This window comes from Condylura cristata, unplaced genomic scaffold (genome assembly GCF_000260355.1).
Source record: "Condylura cristata isolate star-nosed mole 26May11 unplaced genomic scaffold, ConCri1.0 scaffold00004, whole genome shotgun sequence".
Lineage (NCBI taxonomy): Eukaryota > Metazoa > Chordata > Mammalia > Eulipotyphla > Talpidae > Condylura > Condylura cristata.
In genome coordinates, this window is record NW_004567105.1 from 41,738,416 (window position 1) to 41,750,715 (window position 12,300).

General features: G+C 49.0%; 1 protein-coding gene across 1 annotated transcript; it reads left to right on the forward strand.

Moving 5' to 3' along the window:
* The first annotated feature begins 2,840 nt into the window (after positions 1-2,840).
* IGFBP3 (insulin-like growth factor binding protein 3) lies at positions 2,841-9,852 on the forward strand. The gene is made up of 5 exons (XM_004675950.2): positions 2,841-3,345; positions 6,518-6,744; positions 7,282-7,401; positions 8,354-8,495; positions 9,266-9,852. Exons 1-4 carry the CDS (start codon positions 2,937-2,939, stop codon positions 8,477-8,479), a joined length of 882 nt encoding a protein of 293 aa, XP_004676007.1. The 5' UTR covers positions 2,841-2,936; the 3' UTR covers positions 8,480-8,495; positions 9,266-9,852.
* The last annotated feature ends 2,448 nt before the right edge of the window (positions 9,853-12,300 follow it).

Sequence of the window (12,300 nt, forward strand, 5' to 3'; positions counted from 1 at the left end):
AGCTTCAAAGTTCTAAGCATCCTCAAACTCAAAATTGATAATGGGAAGCTTCTCCACAGGTGATCCAATAGATGGGAATAAGTTTCCCTCTCCCCATCCCTGCTTCCAGAGCAGGGAAATGCTGAAGCTTTAGGCAGTGTGCCACCAAGTCTGATTTGGTCCCCAGCATCACTTGCCAGAAGTCCAGACCATTGAGTCCAGAATTTACTATGTAGATACGCCTGACAATCACTCTGGGATATGACAGAAAGGGTGTGCTGCTTGTGGTGGACATTGCTACCTACAGAGGTAGACCCTGGAGTGGCCATGTGACAAGCTGCCTATCAGCTATGACAATGAGCTCAAAGAAATGAGTGGCATATGTCATGTGGGAAAAACAACAGCTAACCATAGCAATCACTTCCCACAATGAGGCTAACCAAATTTTGTTAGTAAAAGAAGATAGTTATTTTAACTACTGTTTGTTATGCCAATGGCTATCCACTTCTTTAAAATTATTAGCAATTACATGCCAAATATCTTCAACGGGGGGGGGGGGGAAAAACATTTACCAATAGCCACTGTAGCTCATATCAATGACCACAAGTATGAGATTAATTGAAAGTCTGCAAAACTAGCCTGTCACAAATTTTTTTTATCTCATCCAAATCCTCCCTGTAATAATTACATGGGGGGAGTGTCAAATAAAAAATGACAACATTGAAACAATTCTCCCTTTGCCCTTGCAAGATTTCCTACATAGGTGATAACTGTCTAAGTAAAATTCTGTGGTGCATCTTTTAAGAGTTGCAGCTAGCCTCTCCTTTACCCAAGGTTTCTGGTGACTGGCCCTTTGTCGCCCCCTAGGGAGTTATTTGCCTTTTCTCAAACTGCAAGGATCCACTGTGCTCTCTGAAAAGGAGAACGAAGAAAGGGCTCAGACTTCGTCTAGGCTTCGGGATCCACTGCTCCGAGATAACGCTGTAAGCAATGCCATGCTGGGGATCAGCCAGGGCTCCTGTGTAACATTGTATAAACAGAAAGGCAAACCTGCCACCTCAGGAATCTTTTGATAAAAGACCCGGCTCGATTTCGGAGTCAAGGTCTCCATGACTATTTAAGGAACAAATGTATCCCCAACAGATTTGTTTTGTTTCCTTTAATTTCTCGATGAAATTGGAGAGTCTGTTCTTGGCTGGCAACGCAGATAACATATAACTACAACAAGGGGTAGGAGAAAGGAAAGAGCCAGCGAGGCAGTCATTCCATAGTTCGAGGTAAACAGGACAAGCTTAGTCAGTCTGGACCTCGGGGGATGCGAGACCCTCGTGCTTCTGTGGAGATGGAGCAGGCCAGGATCCTCATCTGTTTGTCTCTGGTCTCTTTTTCCTTTGTAAAAGTTGAATTGTTACTATTTTATTTATTATTTATTCTATGAGAAAATTATTCTTCCCGTTGTAAAAAGAGTATACATATTAGGGTTATGGACGTATACTCCCATACACATCCACACACAGAAAAAGAGAGGGAGGAGAGAGAGAGAAAGAGAAAAGATAACTCGACACGTGGGTGAATGCTCACTGCACCTGCCCAGGGCTGCTGTAGAGATCTGGGCTGGGGCTGCAGGGAAAAGGGGGGATGCATGAGGGTCCTCACTTGCCGTTTCTACCACAAACTACAAAAGACGACACCTCCTGAAACAAGGATCCATTTCAACATCGTCCGGGAAAGTCCCCTCCCGCGGTGGTCTCGCTGGTTTTCACGGGTGATCCACAAAAAGAGTAAGAGCCCAGAAAACTGTAATTCTTAGTTCAATCTTGGACCACGAGCGTCATCTCTCGGTCACCGAGGGAAGGCGCGCCGACAAGTTTGAAAGACCCGCACGCAGCAGGCTGAATGGAGTCAGCGTAGCTGCCTCGGGACTCCCGCCCTGGTGCAGGTTTCAGAGGAACGATATTCCCTGAGATCAGTACGAGGATACAAAGGGACCTGGAAAGATGATGGTGGAAACAGCCAACTTTAAAGACTGACTAGTACTTACACCCAGTAGTGCCCGTTTATCATCATTATTATTATTATCATTAACATTATTATCATTATCATAATTATTCTTTTGTGGTGAATGTAAATTCTATTTAAAATCGCTAGCGAGAATATCTAAAACAAATCATTTTTATGCATAGTGTTTGAGAAACTCTCTCCTAGGAATCCACTCGCCACTCGTCCTTTGCTAACTGGGAACTTGTGCCACAGCGAGTATGAGCCTTTACTTAAAGTAAAGTGACCCTGGGAAGGAGCCAAGGCCGCGCGCTCACTTACAGATGCCTATCTGTAAGGCCTGGGAGGTGAGGAACGAACTGTGCCCTCGGGTTCAGGTAAAACCCAGAGTGCCTCGACTCCCAAGACCCCGCCTCGAGTCGGTACCCTTCGCAAATGGGCTTCCACTTCCCCTACCCGACTATTTAAACTTGGGGAAACTTTGCAAAGTACACCTGGGTGAGCAGCGGCGCAAACCAGTTTCACTGACAATACTCTAGGGTGCACAGGGTAGCAACGTAGGAGTGGCCGAGGGCACTAGGGTGGCTTGGAGTCCGGACACGCCGAGGTGGCCGAGTCACCGAGACTGCAAGGAACTGCGGTGGCAGAGACGCTCCGCGCGCTCACTGGAAGCAGGTGTCCGGGCGGCGGCGCGCTGCGCGCCCCCTCACTCAACCCGGCGCCCAGGGCCAGACGCCCGCCCCCATCCTCCCCCCACCCCCCGGCGCGGCGTTCCGGGGCGTGTCTTCGGCTACCGCGGCTTTTATATACAAGCCGGCGGGCCCAGGACATCCAGTTGCAAACGCGACGAATCGGCGCTGAGGTCTAGCCGCTGACCGTCTCGCAGCCTCCGCCGAGCACCTTATCTCGGTTCCAGTGCGCCCCGGCCGGCCAAGCAGCGACCCCCCGCGGAGGGCGCCATGCAAGGGGCGCGAATTGCGCTCTGGGCTGCGGCGCTGACCGTGCTGTCGTTGCTCCGCGGGCAGAATGTGGCACTGGCTGGCGCGGGAGCGGCGGGCGTGGGCCCCGTGGTGCGCTGTGAGCCCTGCGATGCGCGGGCGCTGGCTCAGTGTGCGCCGCCGCCGCCTGCGTCCGCGTGTGCGGAGCTGGTGCGCGAGCCGGGCTGCGGCTGCTGCCTGACGTGCGCGCTGAACGAGGGCCAGCCCTGTGGCGTCTACACTGAGCGCTGCGGCGCCGGCCTCCGCTGTCAGCCGCAGCCCGGCGAGCCGCGCCCGCTGCAGGCGCTGCTGGACGGCCGGGGGATCTGCGCCAACGCCAGCGCCGCCAACCGCCTGCCCGCCTACCTGCTGCCGGCGCCGTCCGCTCCAGGTGAGCCGCCGCGGCATCTGGGGGGCAGGCCACTCTAGCCCACGAGTCTGGGCGGGAGCGGGGCAGCAGCGCCACTTTGCTTTCTCCACGCTAAGAGTTGTGCTTGGGGAAATGGACGTCAGGAAAGGCGGGGGCGCGTTTGCAGCCTGTCCTCTCTACTCGCTGAGTTCGCTGAGTTCCGATTGCTTGTACATTACAAAGTTCTGGTAGCGAAAATGAGTCAAAGATTTTCCGGGGCCGGGGATGGGAGAGGATACCAAGATTAAAGCCAGTTGAAAGGTCCTGGGCAGACGAGATTCTCGGGTACGAAAGGCCAGAGCGGCAAGGAGCGGGGGCGTGGACTGTGCGACCTAACGGTGGAGCGTGCCCTTTGCCCCGAGAACTGGGAGCTGGCGTTTCAATCCCCAGGATGCTTAGGGGTGTTACAGAGGCACCAGGGGCTGAGTTTGGAACGGGAAGGGTGGACTATCGCTTTGTAGGAAATGCTTTATATATACCAGTATTTACAGTTTGCAAAGCAATGTCACATTCTGGGGGTGTTGTAAGTCGAGTGAGCTGGGAGGCGGGTTTTGGTGTCTTGTGCAGTTGGAAAACCTTAACTTCAAAAAGTGACTTTTCCAATTCCCCCGTGGGTAGGGAGGGGAGTAGGATTGAGTCCCATCGGTACTTTCTGCATCCACCCTTGTATATACATCGTGCTTGTGGGGCGCTCAAACCAGACCAGGTGTGTGTGCGTTGCGGAATGTGTGGATCTACGAATTTCATTGACTGCGAAGAGATGTTAGCCCCATCTAGAACACTTTGCCATCTGCATCTGAACTAGGAGGAATGCTGTGCAGCTGAAGGAGGACAAAAACTAAAGTTTGGCAGAGTTACTCCAGGGCTCCATCACTATCAGACACCCTCTCTGTAAAAGATATCATATTGTTCTCTTGGAAAAGTAATCAAATGGAGTTGCAGTTGTTCTGAATCACGTGTGCTTAGCCTGCCTCCTTATGAGAGTGAAGTTCCTGTAGAGCTGAAGGTTAGGTGAATTCTACTCCAGTCCCCAACCGCTCGCGGGAAAGAGCCCTGGGGGCAGCCGCCATCTGGGCTACCAGGGGGAAAGCAGCATTTTACGAGTTCACTCTCTTAGTTCCTCGCTAGGTGGGGCTGTCTCTGTCCTAGAGAAACACCATCTAGAATTATTGGTGGAGAGACAAAATTCCAGTTGCCTAAGGTATACACTTAAAATTCACCGTGCAAACTTTTGTGTTTGCTGTATGTGCTTTGTTGTCCCAGCCTTTTTTTTTTTTAATCCAAAAAATAATCTTGGAAGTTTTTGTAAACTGTCATTTTTAATTAGACCTTCCTGGGCATTGCTACTATAGTAATTCCTACATTTAGTATTGGTTGATGTAATTTACTGTAAAAGACCTAGATGACTTCTAAAATGGGGGGTGGGGTGGAAAAGGAGGACAAATTTAAATGATAGTCAAAAGTAATTGTTGCTTAAATGAAAATGTTTTCTCTCCTTGCTGGAGTCATCAGGCATTTAAAGTAACTAAGGAAGTTTAAGAAAGTACTCAGCTCTTGGCAAGGAAATGCAAATATTTTATTTACATACTGTTAGCATCTCTTTTGTACCATTGCCCCCCAGGAAAAAAAAATGTCTAAAGTTAAAGGAAATTAGAACCAAACCTTATCAATTTAAGAATATATATTATCAGGAAGTGAGCAACACTCTAGAATTTGTGCTTACTTCCCCAGGCTTACACCCCATGGGAACTTTGCAAGTTCTCCCGGGAATGTGTAGTGGGTGAGAAAATGGAGACCCAGAGAAGGGAAGGGCTTCCTCCCTTCTCTAACCAACCCCCAACCCAAAGTCCATGCATCCAGCCCTGGCTGTTTCCAGAGAGAGCTGATCGCCTGCAGACAAAGCCATCCCCCACCCCCATCAGCTGTCTGGGGCCATTCTCAGAGCTAGGCTTTGCACATTTTAGCCCGGAGCCAGAAGCCTTGGCTGACTTCCAGGCTGGTGGGCATGCTGCCATCTTGTAGGTGTGTTTCTCAGAGGGCAGAAAACAGTTCAGCTGGAGCAAGGCACTTGGCACCAAGACATAGCCGACCACTCAGAACCAGATGGGGAGGCAGTGTCTCCTGGAGTGAAGCACCAGGTGCTGCCTTGGGAACCAAGGAATCTTGGGGCAGTTTCCTGGCTGCTCAGCAGCAGCACAGAGGAGGGACCCTCCATTCCTTTTCTACCACAGCAGCCCAAGATCATCCTGGAAAAAGAATTTCCTAGCTACCCATCAACCACATTTATTTAGTCATTATACTTGAATTTATACTGAGATTGTGAAGATTCCAACATTCTCAAATCTCAGGCATTCGTCATTAGCATGTTTGATTACATTGAAGGGTCAATTAGAAAGGGAGGTGACCTTTTCTTGAAGGAGTGCAAGCTCTTTGATAAAAAGCAGTGTAAGCTTTGATGCTGTCTGCATCCCTCACTCCAGTCCTAGAGGGTTAGGAAAGATTCACCCAAGAAAGTACCCCAGAATGCACAGTGTGCAATGATGAACAAAAGTACACCAGAATGTTCCATCCCTGCATGAACAGTGTGTGTAAAGAGATATGATGACCGGCTTTCTAAAACAAACCACACAATGCCTGCACAGACTGCAAAGCTGCTTTGCAGGGAATTCCGTTTCACCATTCAAACCAGTAGGGGTGCCTCAGAGGCCTTTGCAGGATAGCATTTAGGACAGTGCTGCCTTCAGAAACCCTGCAGAACTGTGGACACCCGGATTGCTGCTGTACCCTCAACATTTATGTTTCAGCGGGGCTGGAATGGTGGGGAGAATGTCCTGTCAGAATAGTCCTCCCTGTGGAAGGTAGGCATTGGGGTAACCCTGAGGGACTTCCACCGCCCAGCCTTCCCTGGCTCTCATCTGCCCCCTGCTGGTAGAAGAGGGAACACATCTGCTTTGTAAAAGCAGTAGATTTCATTTTTTAAATCTTGAAGTGAAAAACTACCATTCACATGCCACTGGTATTATAGAATAATACTTTATGTGTTTGTAAACTTAAATTTCCACTTATGCGTGACTTGGTTACAGTAGGAAGATTTTTAAGATCATAATTAAAGATCAATGACGATCACATCTTTGTCTCCCTTGTGCTTTTCAAGGAAACAGCAGTGAGTCTGAGGAAGACCGGGGTGCTGGAAGCGTGGAGACCCAGGCCCTTCCTAGCACACACCGGGTGCCTGATTCCAAATTCCATCCCCACCACACCAAAATAGACGTCATCAGGAAAGGACACGCCAAGGACAGTCAGCGCTACAAAGTCGACTATGAAGCTCAAAGCACGGACACCCAGAACTTCTCCTCTGAGTCCAAACGAGAGACAGAATACGTGAGAACTTGTCCTCTTATAATGGGCGGTAGGGCAAGGCACTCATCAGGCCTAGGCACTGAGTATCGGGGTTGCTCTTTACTCAGGAGCCTATCAGTAATCCAGGTGGCCCCCCCCCCCCCAGGTAGACAGCCACACCACAGACCCACTCTTTTTAGAAAGGCTGTTTACCCTTCTCCCTGTCAGATCTCAGGAGTGTCCAGGGTCAAGGTCAACACTTGTAAATGCACTTAGTGTGCTTGAAGCGCTGCTATGATTCAGAAAAATGTGTTCATAAAACTGGCATTTTATTCACTGACCTCTGAGTGGCCTGGCCTACTGTGACTGTTTCTTGTTCTGGGCTTTGCTCTGAAAGGATTGTGAGACAGATAAGGAGGCATAATTGGCATTCCCCAAGGGAAGGGCAACAACTGAATCAAAAAACTAAGGCAGAAGTTTCTTCAGGACACATGCCAGGCCCACCTGTGATGGCTCTGTGGGCAAATGGGGTTTGATAAGACAGTAGAGTTCCAGTGTTGACTGTGGCTCCTCCCCCAGGGTCCTTGCCGCCGAGAGATGGAGGACATGCTGAACCACCTCAAATTCCTGAACATGCTCAGCCCAAGGGGTGTCCACATCCCCAACTGTGACAAGAAGGGCTTCTACAAGAAGAAGCAGGTGAGCTGAGTTGCCTAGGTAATGTACACCCTATACCCACTTTCTGACCCAGCCCTGGCCCCTCATCTATCTCAGTGGCAGGAAATTCCCCTAAATCCCCTCCCACTCACTGCCCTTCAACTCTCTGCATTCCCCACCCCCCCCCACCCCCACCCCCCTCAGGTACATGAGGTACCTTCTGGGAAGCCTTCTGTTATGCAGAGGGACAATTGGCTGGCATTGCATCATGGTGTGATTAGAGCCACTCTAGAGAATTTCCCAGAAACAGTACAGAAAACCCAGATCTCATGCTGACCCCTCTTACATCGAGGCCTTCTGTGAATAGTAAGTGGTCAAACACATTTGAGAAGTAGTTATTATAAAATATAACAAGTGCACTTCAGTACATTACCTATTATGTGAGGGTGATATTTCGGTCAACTTTCCAGCTCAGCAGTTCCTACCACAATATAGTCTGCAGAATTAGTCATGGAATAAGGATGGCCACACTCAAGTCAGGTGGTCGTTGTCAGTGACTATGGGTCTCTGGCCTCTCACTTGTCCCTTGACATTGTCTACCAGTCATTATTCACCAGAACAGCCATCGATTCACACATGTGTATCACCCACTTAGCAAACTCCCTCTGAGAAGGAACTACATGTATAGCTTGGGTTGTTTGCAGAAAGACACAGCTATGATGTTCTTGGGGTCATCTGGGGGTGTTTTCATTCCCCCACTCATTAGGGATCATGCCAATGGCACAACAGGGTCTAGTGTTTCCCCAAGATCCCAGGGACATAAAACTGCCCCCTGCTTTTCTGAACAGCTCTCACACAAAATCACTTGTGCCTGTTGGGCATAGCGGGGCTGATCTGAACACACCCGGGAGCCCCACAGTCTGCTCTGCCGTGGTCCGGTGCCTCGTGCACCCTCCACAGAGGCTCAGGTGGGTCTTCTGTGCTCTGCCCACAGTGCCGCCCTTCCAAAGGCAGGAAGCGGGGCTTCTGCTGGTGTGTGGATAAGTACGGGCAGCCCCTCCCGGGCTACGATGCCAAAGGCAAGGGCGACGTGCAGTGCTACCACCTGGAGAGCAAGTAGAAGCCACTGCAGCCATGTAAGCACTGGGGAGCACAGAGGGTTGCGCACCCTGGGGGGCGCAGGGTGGGGGGAGGGTTACGAGGACAGCCTGGCTCATGAGCCAGGAGCTGCACTGCCTGGTGGCAGCAGGAGGAGGGCACAGGGTGGCCGGCCACCCAGCTCAACAAGAACAGGGAAAGAGCTTCAGACATAAAAAGTGCTGTGTATGTGCAGGGTGGAGATTTTCAAAGTTAAGCTTTTTCCCTGTAAGTCTGTCAGTTCCTTTATGGTCACAGGTAAACAGTTTTCATCCAAAAGAATTGATAAAGGAAGATTTCTAAATAAAGTTGTGACTGCCTTTTTTTTTTTTTTCATGAAATGTATTATGGATATTTTCACAGTCTGATTAATATGATCTTAATGGAAGTTAATTAGACCTAATATGAAAATGAAGATTTAAGCCATTTTGAAGAGTGCTATCATAGTCAATATCAATATTCTTTTTGTTTTCACTAATTGAGATTTACTGGAAAGAGAGTGAATGTACATTTTTTTTCATGACAAATTTCAAAGAAGAAAAGTTGACTTTGCCTGACAAGTTTTCTTTACAAGATAGAGACAGCACTCTAGCCTCAACCACTGGCTTGAGGTCGGGCACCAAGGTCTTGAGGAAGCTGCAGGATAAGCCCCGCCCACCCCCAGGTGTCTGGTGTCCTGCCGGACCGGACCCAACCTGGAGTAGGTAGGAACTGGGCCCTTGGGTTTAGTGGGGTTATTTCAACGTGCCTCTTTTCCTTTTTCTTTTAGTTAATGTGGAGCTCAATACGCCTTATTTTGCACAAGCCACTGCCAAGGACATGACCAGCAGCTGACTACAACCTCAACTTATATTTCTTTTTTGTGGTGAATTCATTTTCTTTTTTTTTTTTAAACCAAAGTTTAGAAAGATGTTTGAAAAATGCCCAGGGTTCTTCTAAATGGTGAACTTGCGTATCTTACTGCCTTCTAGTAGTCAGTGAAACACAGTTTGTTTTTTCTTGTTGCTTCCTGTAAAAATATTTGTCAACTCAAGGACAGGGGAGCAGATCCACAGCACCCTAGAGCCGGCTCTCCCTGCGTCTCCGCTGAAGCACTGGCCAGTATGTCCTGACTGCGCGCCTGTGTTGCTGATGCTGAGGGCGCCTTCCTCCCCACTCTGTACGAACGAACAAAGGACCTCACCAAGAGCAGAAACATCCTGCATTCTGCGGGTTGCACACCCACAGCCCCACCCGGAGCTTACATCTCTGGAGCAAGGCTCCTTCAACCTAGAAAATGTGTCATACCTTCAAGTGGCCTGTACTGTCTGGAACTGGTGTAGAAAATAAGGTGGAGCCTTACTTATTAAAAAAAAAGAGAGAGACCAAGAATGTTGGTGAAGACACACCCAGTAATTGTCTTTGAAGGTGGCTCCATTGGGTAGGGGGGCAGGAGCAGGGGTGCTGACTGAGCCCTTCCTGTTCAGAGGCATTAAGAATAACAGCATGATTCTTTGGAAAGCTGCTGAAAGTGTTTTCCAGCTTAAGAGTTCAAGACAAAATTAATTGTTGAGATCAACTCTTTAAAGGCAAAGTTTGTTTTCACCTCAACCTTTGTCCTCCTTGGCACAATGTAAACAATAATGTTAACTTGACCTAACCAGGAAAGATAAATGGCTTGTTGGAGGCTCCAGGAGGGCACAAGGAGCAGAGTCACCTGCTTGTTGCACTTGGTCATCCTCCCACTTTTCTATCTAATTCACACATATACACAGAGAAAACACGTTCTTCATGAACTGTTAACATTGTAGACATCTTAGTTCAAATAGGATAGGACCTGTACTAGCTAATCCTAGAGGAGATGTTATCCATACTAGAGAATGTAAATACTAGAGAATGTAAATACACCACTGAGGGAGGGCAGGCCTCCCATCTGACCTGGTAGGTGGGGAGCAGCCCCGGGGGGCCCCCAGCCCTGGACACACCCTGCACACAGCCCTCCTTGAGATTGCAAAGGGGTCTGAAAACATTCTGCCTACCTATTAACTTCTCTTTATTTTTTTAATTAAGTTTTTGAGATAAAAAAAGGTATTTTTGAAAAGTTTTGTCTTACAATGTATTTATAAATAGTAAATAAAGTTTTTACCAGAAATTTTTGTCATTGCTAGTTGACTGTATTGTTAATGCGCTAATCCCAAAAGGATAAAATATTCAATAGCAGTAGAAACCTTTCCTAAGTAAATGTCTAATTCTGCTTCTACCTCTCATGAAAGAACCCCACCTAGAGGATGTTGTTTTTGGAGTTGCTGGGTTCAGCGTGGGGTCCTTGGAGTTCACCTTGAGAGAGGTTTCCACCAGCAGGGGTGAGTTGCCCCACAGCACAGAGGCATTAGTTATATTCAAAAGGGCAGGTTTGTTACAAAAGGGAGAGCAGAGTCAGACACAGGAAGGCAGAAAGGGCTGCCCCAGAGGTCAGGCTTGCTAGGAAGCCTGCATGGTCAAGGGTGGGTGGCTTTGAGGAGAGCTGCCTCTGCTGAGGGGGGTCAGTGTAGATAAGCCTAGGGCAAAGGCAGGCGGGGAGGGGACGGCTGCCCTGTCTCTATGGAGACTGCACAGATGAACTCTTTTGGGAGGGGTTCAAGTCTTCATGGAGTTTGAATAAACTAATCTTAAAGAGGTTAGATTACTACAAAGGCGCTCAATCTCCTTATCTTCACTTTCAGGCCTGTGGCCTGATACCACCTACAGCAGCCTGACACCTGCTTGGGTCTTGTGCTCTGATCTGAGCTTTGGAGCCTGAGGGTCTCTCTTCCTATAGCTGGGTTAATGGCTGTTGATCCCTTCTCACAAGGCTCCTGGCTTTGTGAGGCAAGTTTCTAATCTGTGGCGCCTCCTTTCCAGTTTTTCTATTCCTACCCTCCATCACTAGAAAGTATCAGGTCACTTCTGCAATAAATCATGTGAGCCTCACCCAGGACAGGAGCAGGCAAGTGGGAGCACAGTAACGAATGCATCTCAGGGACTTCTGGCTCTCAATGCTTTTTCCCATTTGTCCCATGTCCTCTTATGAAGGGCAGGGAGAGAGGGGCCCCCCTGAACCCCCAAACCTGCCTACTTTAAATAGGTTCTGCCATCTGCCACATCAAGACAAAACATGTAAGACTTTAATGAAAAGGAACTTTAATACAGTGAATATACAACACAGAAGACAAAGAATGTAATTTCTAAATCAAACACCTGAAGTGACCCATCCTCGCATGGGTAAAAGTCAACCCAAAAGGGATTGGCCCAAAGCAAGGCCTAAAAGCCAGCCACAGGACTAAAGCACCTTCTGTCCGGGACCCATAGAAAAGGATCAGAAATGGCCAGACAAGTCTGGGAGGAAAAGAGCAAAATCAACCTCCCCGTGGGTCTCTCACCCACATGTTCAACCAGCACAGGGCCAAGAAACAGGAATAGTTTCTTCACATGCTCCCTGCTCCCTGTGGCTTCCTCAGGTCTCCTGGCTCTCCATCCTTCTTCCTTCTTCAGATCCCTCTCCTCTCTGCTCAGCTCCACCCTCCTTCTGAATGGGGCAGGGAACCTGGAACTTCTCCTTTTCCTGGGGTCCACCCTGTTATACTCTCACCCTGAGGGGTGACCTTCAAGGCTGAACAGGAGGAGCCAAGGGACAGGCCATTTGCCCCAAGTCATTTTCCCTGCAGCCTTTTCAACCCTCTGCTTGGAGAAGGTGGAGAAGGGAAGAGACAAAGGCTGGAGGTGGAAGAGACCCAGGGAGACACTGAGTGGACTGTGGGTTCTCAGTTCCTTCTTCACAGCCTTGGA